The following is an 11,851-nucleotide window of genomic DNA, read 5'->3' on the forward strand; positions in this document are numbered from 1 at the left end:
CAGCTTTTAATCTTTCCCGTCAACTTACTCCAATTATCTCCATTTGATTCCTCTCTATTCCAGCCTCTACTAACTATTCTTTCACAATCTTCATGGTCAACCCAATACGATTCAAACTTGAAGCTCTTTCCAAATTTGCATTTCAACTCTAAGTTCAGAATTATCGGGCAATGATCTGAACTTATGGCTGACATAACTGTTAAAGAGGCACGCTGAAATATACTTCTCTATTCCCAATTGGCTAATACTCTATTTATTCTCTCCCTAGTAATCACCCCATTTCTCAGGTTGCTAAACCAAGTAAATCTACCTCCCTTTAACTCTATATCCATTAGAGCATTAGCATTCACAAAATTTTTGAACTCTCTTACCTGATTATTTGGCTTCGGGTGCAAACCTACCTTTTCTTCTTGTGTTAATACATCACTAAAATCTCCTATAAATACTTGAGGCATGACTCTATGGTTGTTTCTTGCTGTGATATCCTTCCACAACTCCTTCCTTCAGCTAAAGAGAGGATCACCATACACAAAATTACAATACCATATATTTCTTTTTTTTTTTTATCTTCAATATGGGCTTTAATGTAATTGTCACAATAAAAATAAATATTAACATTATATATTGCATTTCAAAATAAGAAAATACCTCTGAACAACCCCAAGGACTCAATGCAAAAAGCTTCATTAAAATGTAACATTTTCCTAATTTTCATAATAGTCTTTTCTTTTGCTCTAGTTTCTATTGCAAATATGGTTGGCTTTATCTGTTTGCACAGGTTATGGAGCTCCAAAAATGTCACGGGAGCCGCCAACCCACGAAAATTACAACTTATCACACTCATGGCTGAGTTTTGAGGGCATGTTTAGGCCCACCTCCTCAGCCATAGAGTCTTCCATAACAACTTCTCTGGTCAGCATTCCTCGTGCAATCATCCCTGATTTGTGTATCTCCATTTCTGCCTTGCTTTTCTTCCTTGTCCTAGCATTTTGGTTCTCCTCCTCTTAACCCTCTTTCAATTCCATTAACTGCACAATATCCTCGTCTTCCCTTTTTCTTTTTAGCTTCAGGTTTTTCCTTATGCATCTTGCTAATTCCAGCTTGCATTCCTTTATTATAGTAAGTGGCTGATTATTATCATTGCTATTATCTTCGTCATCTTTCTTAGCCAACTACACAAAGTATAAATCTTTATTACCTGTTAGCTGACATGTGTACTTGTCTTTCTTGTGTAGTTCTTGTTGATTCTTCAATGCTCTTAGCTTGTGGGTCCAACATGCTTTCCTCTTCTCCACTTGCTATCTTTCCTCCATTTCATTTCTTATCAGGACTCCTTATTGTTGTTTTTGTTGACCTGCCTTAGTGTCTTTATTTTCTTGGGCCATTTTGCCCACTATTTTTTTTTTAAATTTCTCCAATAGTTAGTCTTTTTTCATCCTTAGTCTAGTCTATCTTCTCTTGGGCCTCTTTATGCTCTATGATCCAAATGCTGTCTTTTTTTGCATTATAGTTCTCCCTTGGGCTAGGTTCTTCCTCTCTTATAATAATGCCCTTTTCTCTTTTGATGTTTGGTGCATTGGGCTCTCCACTGTCTCAGTTTGGCAGAAGAACTTGTTGGACTGGATATCACTTTTTTCTCCTATTGGGCTTGCTCTTTCTTCATTTATTACCCTGATGTTATATCTAACCTTCCTCATAACTGTAGTTGTTTCTTCTAGGTTTATTTTTTCCCTAATCTCTCTCTCTTTTGACAAGTAAGGTCTCTGTAATCTTCCTTCCTATCTGAGCCTCTTCCCCTAATTCCAACACAGTAGCATTCACATCATTATTCAACTCTTCCAAATCTGTCCCTTCATTTTGATATGGATTTTCTTGCATTGCTACTTGTCTATTTGTAAATTGATCTTGTGTGCCAAATATTCTGCCTACTGATTTTATTGAGACACTAGCTTGAAAACTCCTTTCTCACCTTTGACTAGACTGTTCTTCTCTTTTTTGGTACCTTTTCTGCCATATCCTCTCTTGCTGGCTTCTTTCACGCACTTCCCATAGCTCCACCATCCAATTATTTTGTTCAACTCTCTGTCTTCTAATTCCAACCTTTCTAGCCTCAACATCTATAGATTTCAAGCCTGGAGTAATTAGTTTTGAACCATATCTGGACACACTAGGATTAGCTATGAACATAGCCATCTCCTCAACATAAGTCCTTCTGTCATGGCCAATCATCCCACATTTATAGCAATAATCATACAGTTTTTCATACATGAACGATGTCTATGAATGACTTTCATCATATCTTTTAAACTAGAATCCAATTTTTAAGGAAAATTGAATATTAATCTCAATTCTAACTCTCAAAAAAGATCTAAGCATGTTCCCATTAATAAAAAGATTTTCCGCATTTATAACTCTCCTCAACATATCTCCTATTTTTCAGCATTGCTTTTATTGATTTTATGAAAAGGTAGTTCGTGAATTTAAACTCAAATAGAAAGCTAATTGTAATTTACCTCATCAATAGACAGATTCAAACTCAACCATTAAAGACTAAGCATATAACCTTCTATTCTCCATGGTCTGCTATCATATGCTCTTCTTGCTTTATCTTGACTTTTAAAATTTAAAATAAAATATTTGACTCCTGCATTAGTGATCATTAGCACTTGTAGATCTCGCCACATTTGAAATATGGTCTTCCTCCGCACTGTAGTCACGTTGAGTGATTTTTCTCTTTGCCAACTAGCTTTTGATTAGTAGGAGCTTCTTGTTGAACTGGAGTTTCATCAAAGAGCACCACATCTCCTCCCATGCTTTCAAAGATCGTCCCTTCCTTGATTCTTTCTAATAGGATTATTGACAGCCCAAAGTATAAGTCAACTGTAGCCCAATAAACCAGGGGCAGCCTATCAAGTTAATATCCTTCAAGAATAGTTAATAAGTATGGGTGTGAAAAAGGAATCAGTTTTGTTATGATTAAAAACACAGTTCCTTTTCTTTTTGTACACATTCTTTCTCATTTAATAAAAGTTACTTCATAAATTCTCTTCTTCTTTCATGGTATCACGAGCTTTAGGTTTTTCTCAACCATGGATGCATCTCCATATTCATCTAACAATTCACCTCCTGTGACCAACAACAACAACAATAATTCAAACCCTGAAAATTCTGCTAACAACAACAACAATAATCTTCTTGCTAATCTCAATCCCTTTTCTTTCCCACCTCAGTTGTTCAACTCCCGACCCTTTACTCCGATTAGTGATAAATTAGGAGAAAGAAATCACAAAACTTGGCAACAACAAGCATTGGCGGCAGTTCGAGGTCAGCTTTTGGAAAATCATCTCTATAAAGATCGTGTTCCTCCTAGATTCACTACGATTGAAGATCAACAAAATGGAATCGAGTCATCAGCGTATACCCAGTGGCTTCAAGATGATTATAATCTCCAGTCTTGGCTTCTGGCATCTATTGATCCTGTATTCAAAACTAAAATGGTTGGTTGCTCTTTCAGTCATGAAATTTGGGGCAGAATTGAACAATATTTTGAGGAATCTAACAAATACCGTGTCAAACAGCTCAAAGCACAAATAAAGATTGTCAAGAAGCAAAGTTCAACAGCTTCTGAATATATTTCAAAGATTAAGGAGATTGCAGATTCTTTGGCAGCTTTAGGCTCTCCTTTAACTGTTGAAGAATATATTGATGCACTGCTTGAGGGATTGAATGAAGAATATCAAGTTTTACTGCACACTGTCAATTCCAAATGAGAAATTTTCAGCCTTTGTGAGGTTGAAACTCAAATTTTGACTTTTGATGATATGGTTGATAAATTCTGAAAATCCACAACCTCTATGATTCAAGCTAATATCTCTTAGAGTTCATTTCCTTCCAATTCTAATTCAGGTCGTGGTTTTGGAGGAAGAAGAGGTAGAGGTGGTAGGTTTTCACGAGGAGGCAGATCCTTTTTCAATCAGAATAGGCCACAATGCCAGGTATGTGGTAGATTTGGCCACATTGCTTGGCATTGTTTCAACAGATTCAACCAGCATATACCTCCTCCATCGCAAAATTCTCAGACTCCCTCTTCCACCTTCTTTACCAATTCACCAAACTCTTCTAATATGTCACAAGCCAGTACCACTACAACTACATCACCACCATCCCCTCCATCTTTTCATCATCCTACTGCCTACATAGCTGCTCCAGGATCTATTGCTGACTCCTCCTGGTACCCAGATACTGGTGCTTCCCACCACATTACTCCTGATTCATCTTCGTTTATCACATCCTCAGATTACTCAGGCCCTGACCAAGTTCAGATTGGGAATGACTCAGGTTTGCCTATATCTAAAATTGGTACTTCTTTATTATATGCTTGTGATTCTAATAGATATTTTAGATTACAACAATTAATTTATTCTCCAAAAATCACCAAAAATCTTATCAGTGTCTCTAAATTTGCTGAAGATAATGATGTTTATTTTCAATTTTATGCTCATGTATGTTTTGTTAAATGCCAGCAAACTGACAAAGTGCTTCTTCAAGGACATAGACAGGGTGGCATTTACAGATTTTTCAATGTTACTGTTCCTATTTTTCTCTAGATTCTTTACAACCTTGTGCTTTTATTTCTTCCAAAATTTCTTTGGACTTGTGGTATAAAAGACTTGGTCACACAGTCAAGAAAACTGTACTCATAATTCTATCAAGTTGTAATGTTGACATGGATAAGAATAAAGATACTTTGTTTCCTGATGTGTGTGAAAACTGTATGCATGCTAAAATGCATAAATTGCCTTTTAATTCCTCACTTACTGTCTACATTGCACCTCTTCAACTTGTTTACTCTGATGTTTGGGGTCCAGCACCTATTGTATCACACTTAGGATTTCGTTATTATGTTACCTTTATTGATGCATATTCTCGGTATACTTTTCTTTGTTTACTTGTCTCTAAATCTCAAGTTCTGTTAGCTTTCAAACAATTTAAACAGCAAATGGAGAATCTTATAAACCACAAAATAAAAGCTTTTCAATCTGATAATGGTGGGGAATACACTTCTCATCAGTTCAGTCAATTCCTGGCCAATGAAGGTATTGTTCAAAGGTTTAGTTGTCCTTACACTCCAGAACAAAATGGCAAAGTTGAGAGAAAACATAGGCACCTCATTGAAATGAGTCTTGCCATGCTATCTACAGCCTCTTTGCCATTATTTTCTGGGATGAAGCTGTTTTAACAGCGACTTACTTAATTAATCGCATCCCAACTCCAATTTTGGACAACAAATTTTCTTACGAGACCTTGTTTAACACTGTCCCTGATTATACTTCTCTACGAGTTTTTGGTAGTAGTTGTTTTCCTTTTTTAAGGCCTTATAATAAAACAAAGTTAGATTTTAGATCTCATAAATGTGTCTTTCTTGGTTATGCCCCAAACTCAAAAGGCTACAAATGCCTTTCACCTTGTGGTAAACTTTATACCACAAGACATGTTCAATTTGATGAAACTTCCTTTCCTTTCCTTGCAATGACTATAGGTTGTATGATTTTTCTGATTCTGACTAGGCACTAGGCAGCAGATCTAGAGGATCAGAGGTCTGTTTCGGGTTATTGTGTATTCTTCGGAGCTAATTTGGTTACTTGGTCTTGCAGAAAACAAACAACTATAAGTAGGTTGTCAACTGAGGCAGAATTTCGAAGCCTGGCAGCCTGTGAAGCAGAAATTATATAGGTGAAGAATTTGCTGTCTGAGTTGAAGATTGCATTGACTACTGCTCCGTCAATATTTTGTGACAATTTAAGTACTGTTTTGCTCACTGCAAATCCAGTCTTACATGACAAAACAAAGCTAGATATCCAAGTTGTTCGAGAAAATATCAACAAGAAGTCATTACAAGTTATACATATTCTTTGGAATTGAACAAGTTGCTGATATTTTAACAAAATCTTTGTTAGCAACCAATTATGAGAGGCTCAAAGACAAGCTCAGAGTTATTCCAAGGAGCAACTTGAGCTTGAGGGGAGGGGATATTGATAACCCAAAGTATAAGTCAACTGTAGCCCAATAAACCAGAGGCAACCCATCAAATTAATATCCCTCAAGAATAGTTAATAAATATGGCCTTGTGGGTGTGAAAAAAGGATCAGTTTTATTATGATTAAAAACATTATTCCTTTTCTTTTTGTATACATTCTTTCTTATTCAATAAAAGTTACTTCATAAATTCTTCAAGATTAAATTCTCTTCTTCTTTCAAGGATGAGTTTCATTTGTAATGGTTGTTAGAACTCTTTTTTGTAGTAGATGATAGCTCTATAGTATTTGTAAAGAAGATGAGTTGAGTGTATTAATGAGATCAAAAGCTTCACTTATCCAAGAAGATAAAAATCCACTGATGGAGAGTTGATGCTCCACTGTTAAAGAAAACATTTATGTTAAGACATTAAAAAATTGGTGGGTGTCCCATAGACATTGTTGATGTATGAGGCCCATATTTGGATCCAATCTTCTTGTATCAATAATTTCATATAATACAGTGAAATCTAATAAAATAATTTTTATATTAATTAATAGAGTAGTGTGTTAAATAATTCAAGAAATTAATGGGAGCAAATAAATGATACTAATATATACTATTGAATAATTTTTTAAATTTTACTGTAGCACTTGCCCCTACTACCTTATAGATCCGTTCTGGTTGATGCTATATATTATTATTTTTTATATGTTTATATTATTTTAATTAGTAAGCCAAATGTTATACATAACACTTTTGTATATTTTTTATTTTTAGTGTTAAAAATGATCGATCAAAAGTGAAAGAGCATAAAAGAAATATTNATTTCACTCGATTAAATTAGCCCTTCTCTTAAATGCTATGATTCTAACTTGCGTTTGCATTCTCTCTTTAGTCTTTTTGGACTTTAAATTATAAGCCGACTGGTATTGTGTAAACACGTATACATAATACAGAGATATGAAGTAATAATTTGCTAAGTCGGTGGACATCACCTATTTCGGTCTCACATGCATGATGCATGACAATTTATCACCCTACTATCACTTTTTCTATTTTTTTTTTCCATGAATTTTAAATTAACTAAGTCAAGAAAGCAAAAGTGTTCTTTTGAGTACAAATTAAAATTGGAATCGCCTATATTAAAAATTAGAAGATACCATTAACCAAAATTGTTGTATAATCAAACTACAACTGCTTTTTCTATAGCACGCTCCATGCACATATTTATAACGTACTCTATGAATATTATTCATCTCATCAAGCTAGGTAGTTCTCAATGGCAGCTTCAGATCTATCTATAAGCTTATTATTATTCACTGCCACTATTATTTTCTCCAACTTGGCTTCTCTTGCATCTTCATCTTCCTCCATTTGCGACCTCACACCATATCCATCCTTCTGCAAATCCAATTCACCTTCCAAAGGCCGCAGTGACATACATAGCTATGGTCGATTTTTCGCACGCAAATCCCTCTCATCATCTACTAAGTTTCGCTCATTAGTCTCTAAGTATCTCAAACCTCGTTCCAAAAACAAATTATCTGAGTCCATGCTTCTTGCCCTTCAAGATTGCTACCTTCTAAGTGACTTCAACGTAGATTTCTGGACCAACACTCTCAACGCCATAAATTCCACTAACACACTCAGTAGCTCAGAGGATGAAAATTATTTGCATAGCATGATTAGTGCTACTTTAACCAACCACGACACATGCTTAGATAGCCTCCAACAAGCCACAACCACACACACTGATGAATTACTCATCACCAATATCTCCAATGGGACCAAGTTTTATAGCATATCCCTTGCATTTTTCAAGCAAGGTTGGGGAAACAACAAAAACACACACAACAGAAAATTAACAGAGAGAATAGTAAAGAGAAGTAACATTCATCGCATGTGGGAACAGAGGCTGTATGAGATAACAAAAAGAAGAGGAAGAAAACTGCTTCAGTTAGATCCTGAGGCGAATGTTGTTGTGAGCCAAACGGTGGTGGTGAACCCAGATGGCTCTGGAGACTACACAACTATTAATGATGCAGTGAATGCAGCACCAAACAACACCCTTGGTATCAATGGCTTTTTTGTAATTTATGTGGTTGCAGGGGTGTATGAAGAATATGTTTCCATTCCAAAAACCAAGCAGTATTTAATGATGATAGGTGATGGTATTAACCAGACTATAATCACCGGAAATCGAAGCGTTGCTGATGGCTGGACAACCTTCAACTCTGCCACGTTTGGTAATGATGAATCTTACTTTTAATTTTTATGATTGTGTAAAATATAAGTTACTTAAGAGTTATTATATGCTTTGACATGCTTGGGTAAACTATTATCTAACAATTCTTAACTAATAATTTTATATAAAGACAACTGCATGTGAATTTCTATTTTTAAATCTTCTTTGATAACACAGTAAAATGATGCTTTATTTTTCCTTTGCTACCTTTTCTTGTTAATTAACTTTCCATGTTTAGTTACTTGATCACCAAGTGACCTTATTAGTTTTTCTTCTTTCAGCTGTGGTTGCACAAGGCTTTGTGGCGGTGAACATGACATTTCGGAACACAGCCGGAGCAATAAACCACCAAGCAGTGGCGTTTCGGAGCGGTGCAGATCTATCTGCATTTTATAGCTGTAGCTTTGAAGGGTACCAAGACACATTGTACACGCATTCTATGAGGCAATTCTACAGAAACTGCGACATTTATGGCACTGTGGACTTCATATTTGGCAATGGAGCGGTTGTCTTCCAAGATTGTAACATCTACCCAAGACTACCAATGAGTAATCAATTCAATGCAATCACTGCACAGGGCAGAACTGACGTGAATCAAAACACTGGAATCTCCATACACAATTGCACCATAACGGCCGCAGCCGATTTAGCTGCTAGTAACGGCACCACAAAAACGTACCTAGGGAGGCCATGGAAACTGTATTCAAGAACAGTTTACATGCAATCTTTCATGGATAGCTTGATCGATCCAGCGGGTTGGGTTGCTTGGTCTGGGGACTTTGCCTTAGACACCCTTTATTATGCTGAATATGATAACTGGGGAGCCGGATCAAATACCAGTAGTAGGGTTACTTGGGCAGGTTACGATGTGCTTTTGGACAGCATAGGTGCAATTAATTTTACAGTCTCCAATTTCATATTTGGTGATGTTTGGCTTCCCGCCACTGGAGTACCATATTTAGCTAGTTTATACTGAATTTTGCATTATTATTGTATAACAGATCAGATAGGAATTAATTCATATATGTATGCATGTCGGTCATAAATAAAATTGCATTGATCCTTTATTTATTCATCGCATAATTTCTCACTTTTTTTTTCCTGTCATTCTTTTGATTGCCCGTTGTACATCATAATGTTCCCATATATATGTATTTAGACTTATTTCATTTTTATCTCGGTTATTAGCTTGTTTCTCTATACTTAATCACTGATATCTATTTCCGCACTCTTATTTAGTTGTTCCTTGTAATTTTTGTCTTCTAAGTATTTCTCTCCATAATGTATTTTTGTATATTAACATTTGTCGTATTAAATTTACTTGAATCAACCATCATGTTATTACAATTTCAATGTACATTACATTAGAGGGCGTGTTTTTAGGCAGGTAAACCCGTGTGTGGATGAAAATGCGCATGCATCCCCTTGGTATTAACAAATTAAGGTTTGCCTTTGTCTATATGTGGAGGGTTCTAATTATAGAAGAAAGATAACTACCACACAGGTATCTCTTTTGACTCCAAACCTCCCATTTTCGCAACATTCGCGTCTAAAAAAGCACATAGAGAAACATATATATTGAGGGAGAGTAAGTAACGAAAAACGCACTCTCCGAACAGGGGTTAGCGAGCTCTGACAGAAGATAATCAATTGCAAGCTAAGCCCTCTGCCAATCAAAGTTGCATTCGAGCGAGCAGCTCCTGCTCCATCATTTCATCAGGTGGTGAATAACCAGGAGCTGCTTAATTCAATTTAAAATGGCAGGGGGAGACCCAGAGAGGAATAAAAGACTAGTCCTTATAGGAGTCTCAACCTTCTTATTGGTGGCCATGGTGGTGGCCGTCACACTCAGCGTCACCTTGAACAAGAACTCCAGTGATGGTTCAAAGGCAGAAGACCAGAGCCATGTTGCATCGTCGGTGAAAGCGGTGAAGACCCTCTGCGCTCCTACAGATTACAGAGAGGAATGCGAGCAGTCATTGTCCGCAGAAGCCGGCAACACCACGGATCCAAGGGAACTCATCAAGATCGCATTCAACATCACCATCAAGAGGATCACCGATGGCCTTGAGCAGACCCAGATGCTTCAGGAATTGGAGAACGACCCCATGGCCAAGCAGGCTCTCGACTCTTGCAAGCAACTCATGGACCTCTCCATTGACGAGTTCAACAGGTCCCTCGAGAAGCTTGGAAGGTTCGACCTCAACAACATCGACAACATTCTCAGCAGCTTGAAGGTCTGGCTCAGCGGTGCCATCACCTACCAGGAGACCTGCCTTGACGGCTTCGAGAACACCACCAGCAGCGCCGGCGAGCAGATGAAGGAATTGTTGAGGACCGCCATGCACATGAGCAGCAATGGCCTCGCCATCATCACCGAGCTCGACAAGACCATGAGCGCCATGCATTTCCCCTCCACCCAGCCCGCCGGAGCCCGCCGCCTGATGTCCGAGGACGATGAGGACCAGGACCAGGACCAGGAGCTCCCCGAGTGGATCGAGGACCGCATCGCCGTCCGCAAGCTTATGGCTACTGTTGGTGGCGGAAGAAGGTTCAAGGCTGACGTGACAGTTGCAAAGGATGGTTCTGGTGATTTCCAGACCATCACAGAAGCCTTGAGGAAGGTTCCTTCAAATAACAAGAAGCCCTTCATCATCCACATCAAGGAGGGTGTCTACCAGGAGTACCTTGAAGTCCCCAGGAACTTGACCCACGTTGTCTTCATCGGCGATGGTGGTCACAAGACCCGCATCACCGGCAATAAGAACTTCATCGATGGCGTTAACACTTACAAGACCGCCACCGTTGGTACGTAATTAATTCAATTCAATTCCTATATATCTTCTTATATATATAGATAGCTTGTATATTAATGTTGCATGGAAATGCAGCTGTTCAAGGAGACTACTTCGTTGCCATGGGAGTAGGATTCGAGAACTCAGCCGGAGCAGCGAAGCACCAGGCAGTGGCTCTGAGGGTGCAAGCAGACAAATCCATCTTCTACAAGTGCAGAATGGACGGTTACCAAGACACACTGTACGCCCACACCATGCGTCAGTTCTACAGAGACTGCGTGATCTCAGGCACCATCGATTTCGTGTTCGGAGATGCAGTGTCAGTCTTCCAGAACTGCACCTTCGAGGTGAGGAAGCCATTGGCAAACCAGCAGTGCATTGTGACAGCACAAGGCAGGAAGGAGAGGTACCAGCCAACAGGAATTGTGATCCAGGGTGGTTCCATCGTGTCAGACCCAGAATACTTCCCAGTTAGGTTCACCAACAAGGCCTTCCTTGCTCGTCCATGGAAGAATTACTCAAGGACCGTCTTCTTGGATACCTACCTTGATGACTTGGTCACCCCCGCCGGTTACATGCCATGGCAAACAGCCGAGGGACTCTCCGGCATGGACACTTGCTACTACGCTGAGTTCGGCAACCGTGGTCCCGGAGCTGACAACACCAACCGTGTCAACTGGCTTGGTATCAAGAAAAACTTCACAGCACAAGCAGCAAACATGTACAATCCAACCAACTTCTTCCGTGGAGATGAATGGATCAAGGTTACCAAGATTCCCTACAACCCTGGCCA

The 11,851-nt window shown here is 38.4% G+C and overlaps 2 protein-coding genes across 2 annotated transcripts in view; both read left to right on the forward strand.

Moving 5' to 3' along the window:
- LOC107646511 (pectinesterase-like) lies at positions 7,283-9,312 on the forward strand. Its single transcript, XM_016350693.2, has 2 exons — positions 7,283-8,264; positions 8,545-9,312. Exons 1-2 carry the CDS (start codon positions 7,298-7,300, stop codon positions 9,237-9,239), a joined length of 1,662 nt encoding a protein of 553 aa, XP_016206179.1. The 5' UTR covers positions 7,283-7,297; the 3' UTR covers positions 9,240-9,312.
- LOC107646510 (probable pectinesterase/pectinesterase inhibitor 21) overlaps positions 9,868-11,851 on the forward strand; it is a 2,195-nt gene continuing 211 nt past the window's right edge. The window contains exons 1-2 of the mRNA XM_021105432.1: positions 9,868-11,071; positions 11,155-11,851. Coding sequence (XP_020961091.1) covers positions 10,021-11,071; positions 11,155-11,851 — 1,748 coding nt within the window. The 5' untranslated portion in view covers positions 9,868-10,020. The remainder of the gene's footprint in view (positions 11,072-11,154) is intronic.

This window comes from Arachis ipaensis, chromosome B06 (genome assembly GCF_000816755.2).
Source record: "Arachis ipaensis cultivar K30076 chromosome B06, Araip1.1, whole genome shotgun sequence".
Taxonomy (NCBI): domain Eukaryota; kingdom Viridiplantae; phylum Streptophyta; class Magnoliopsida; order Fabales; family Fabaceae; genus Arachis; species Arachis ipaensis.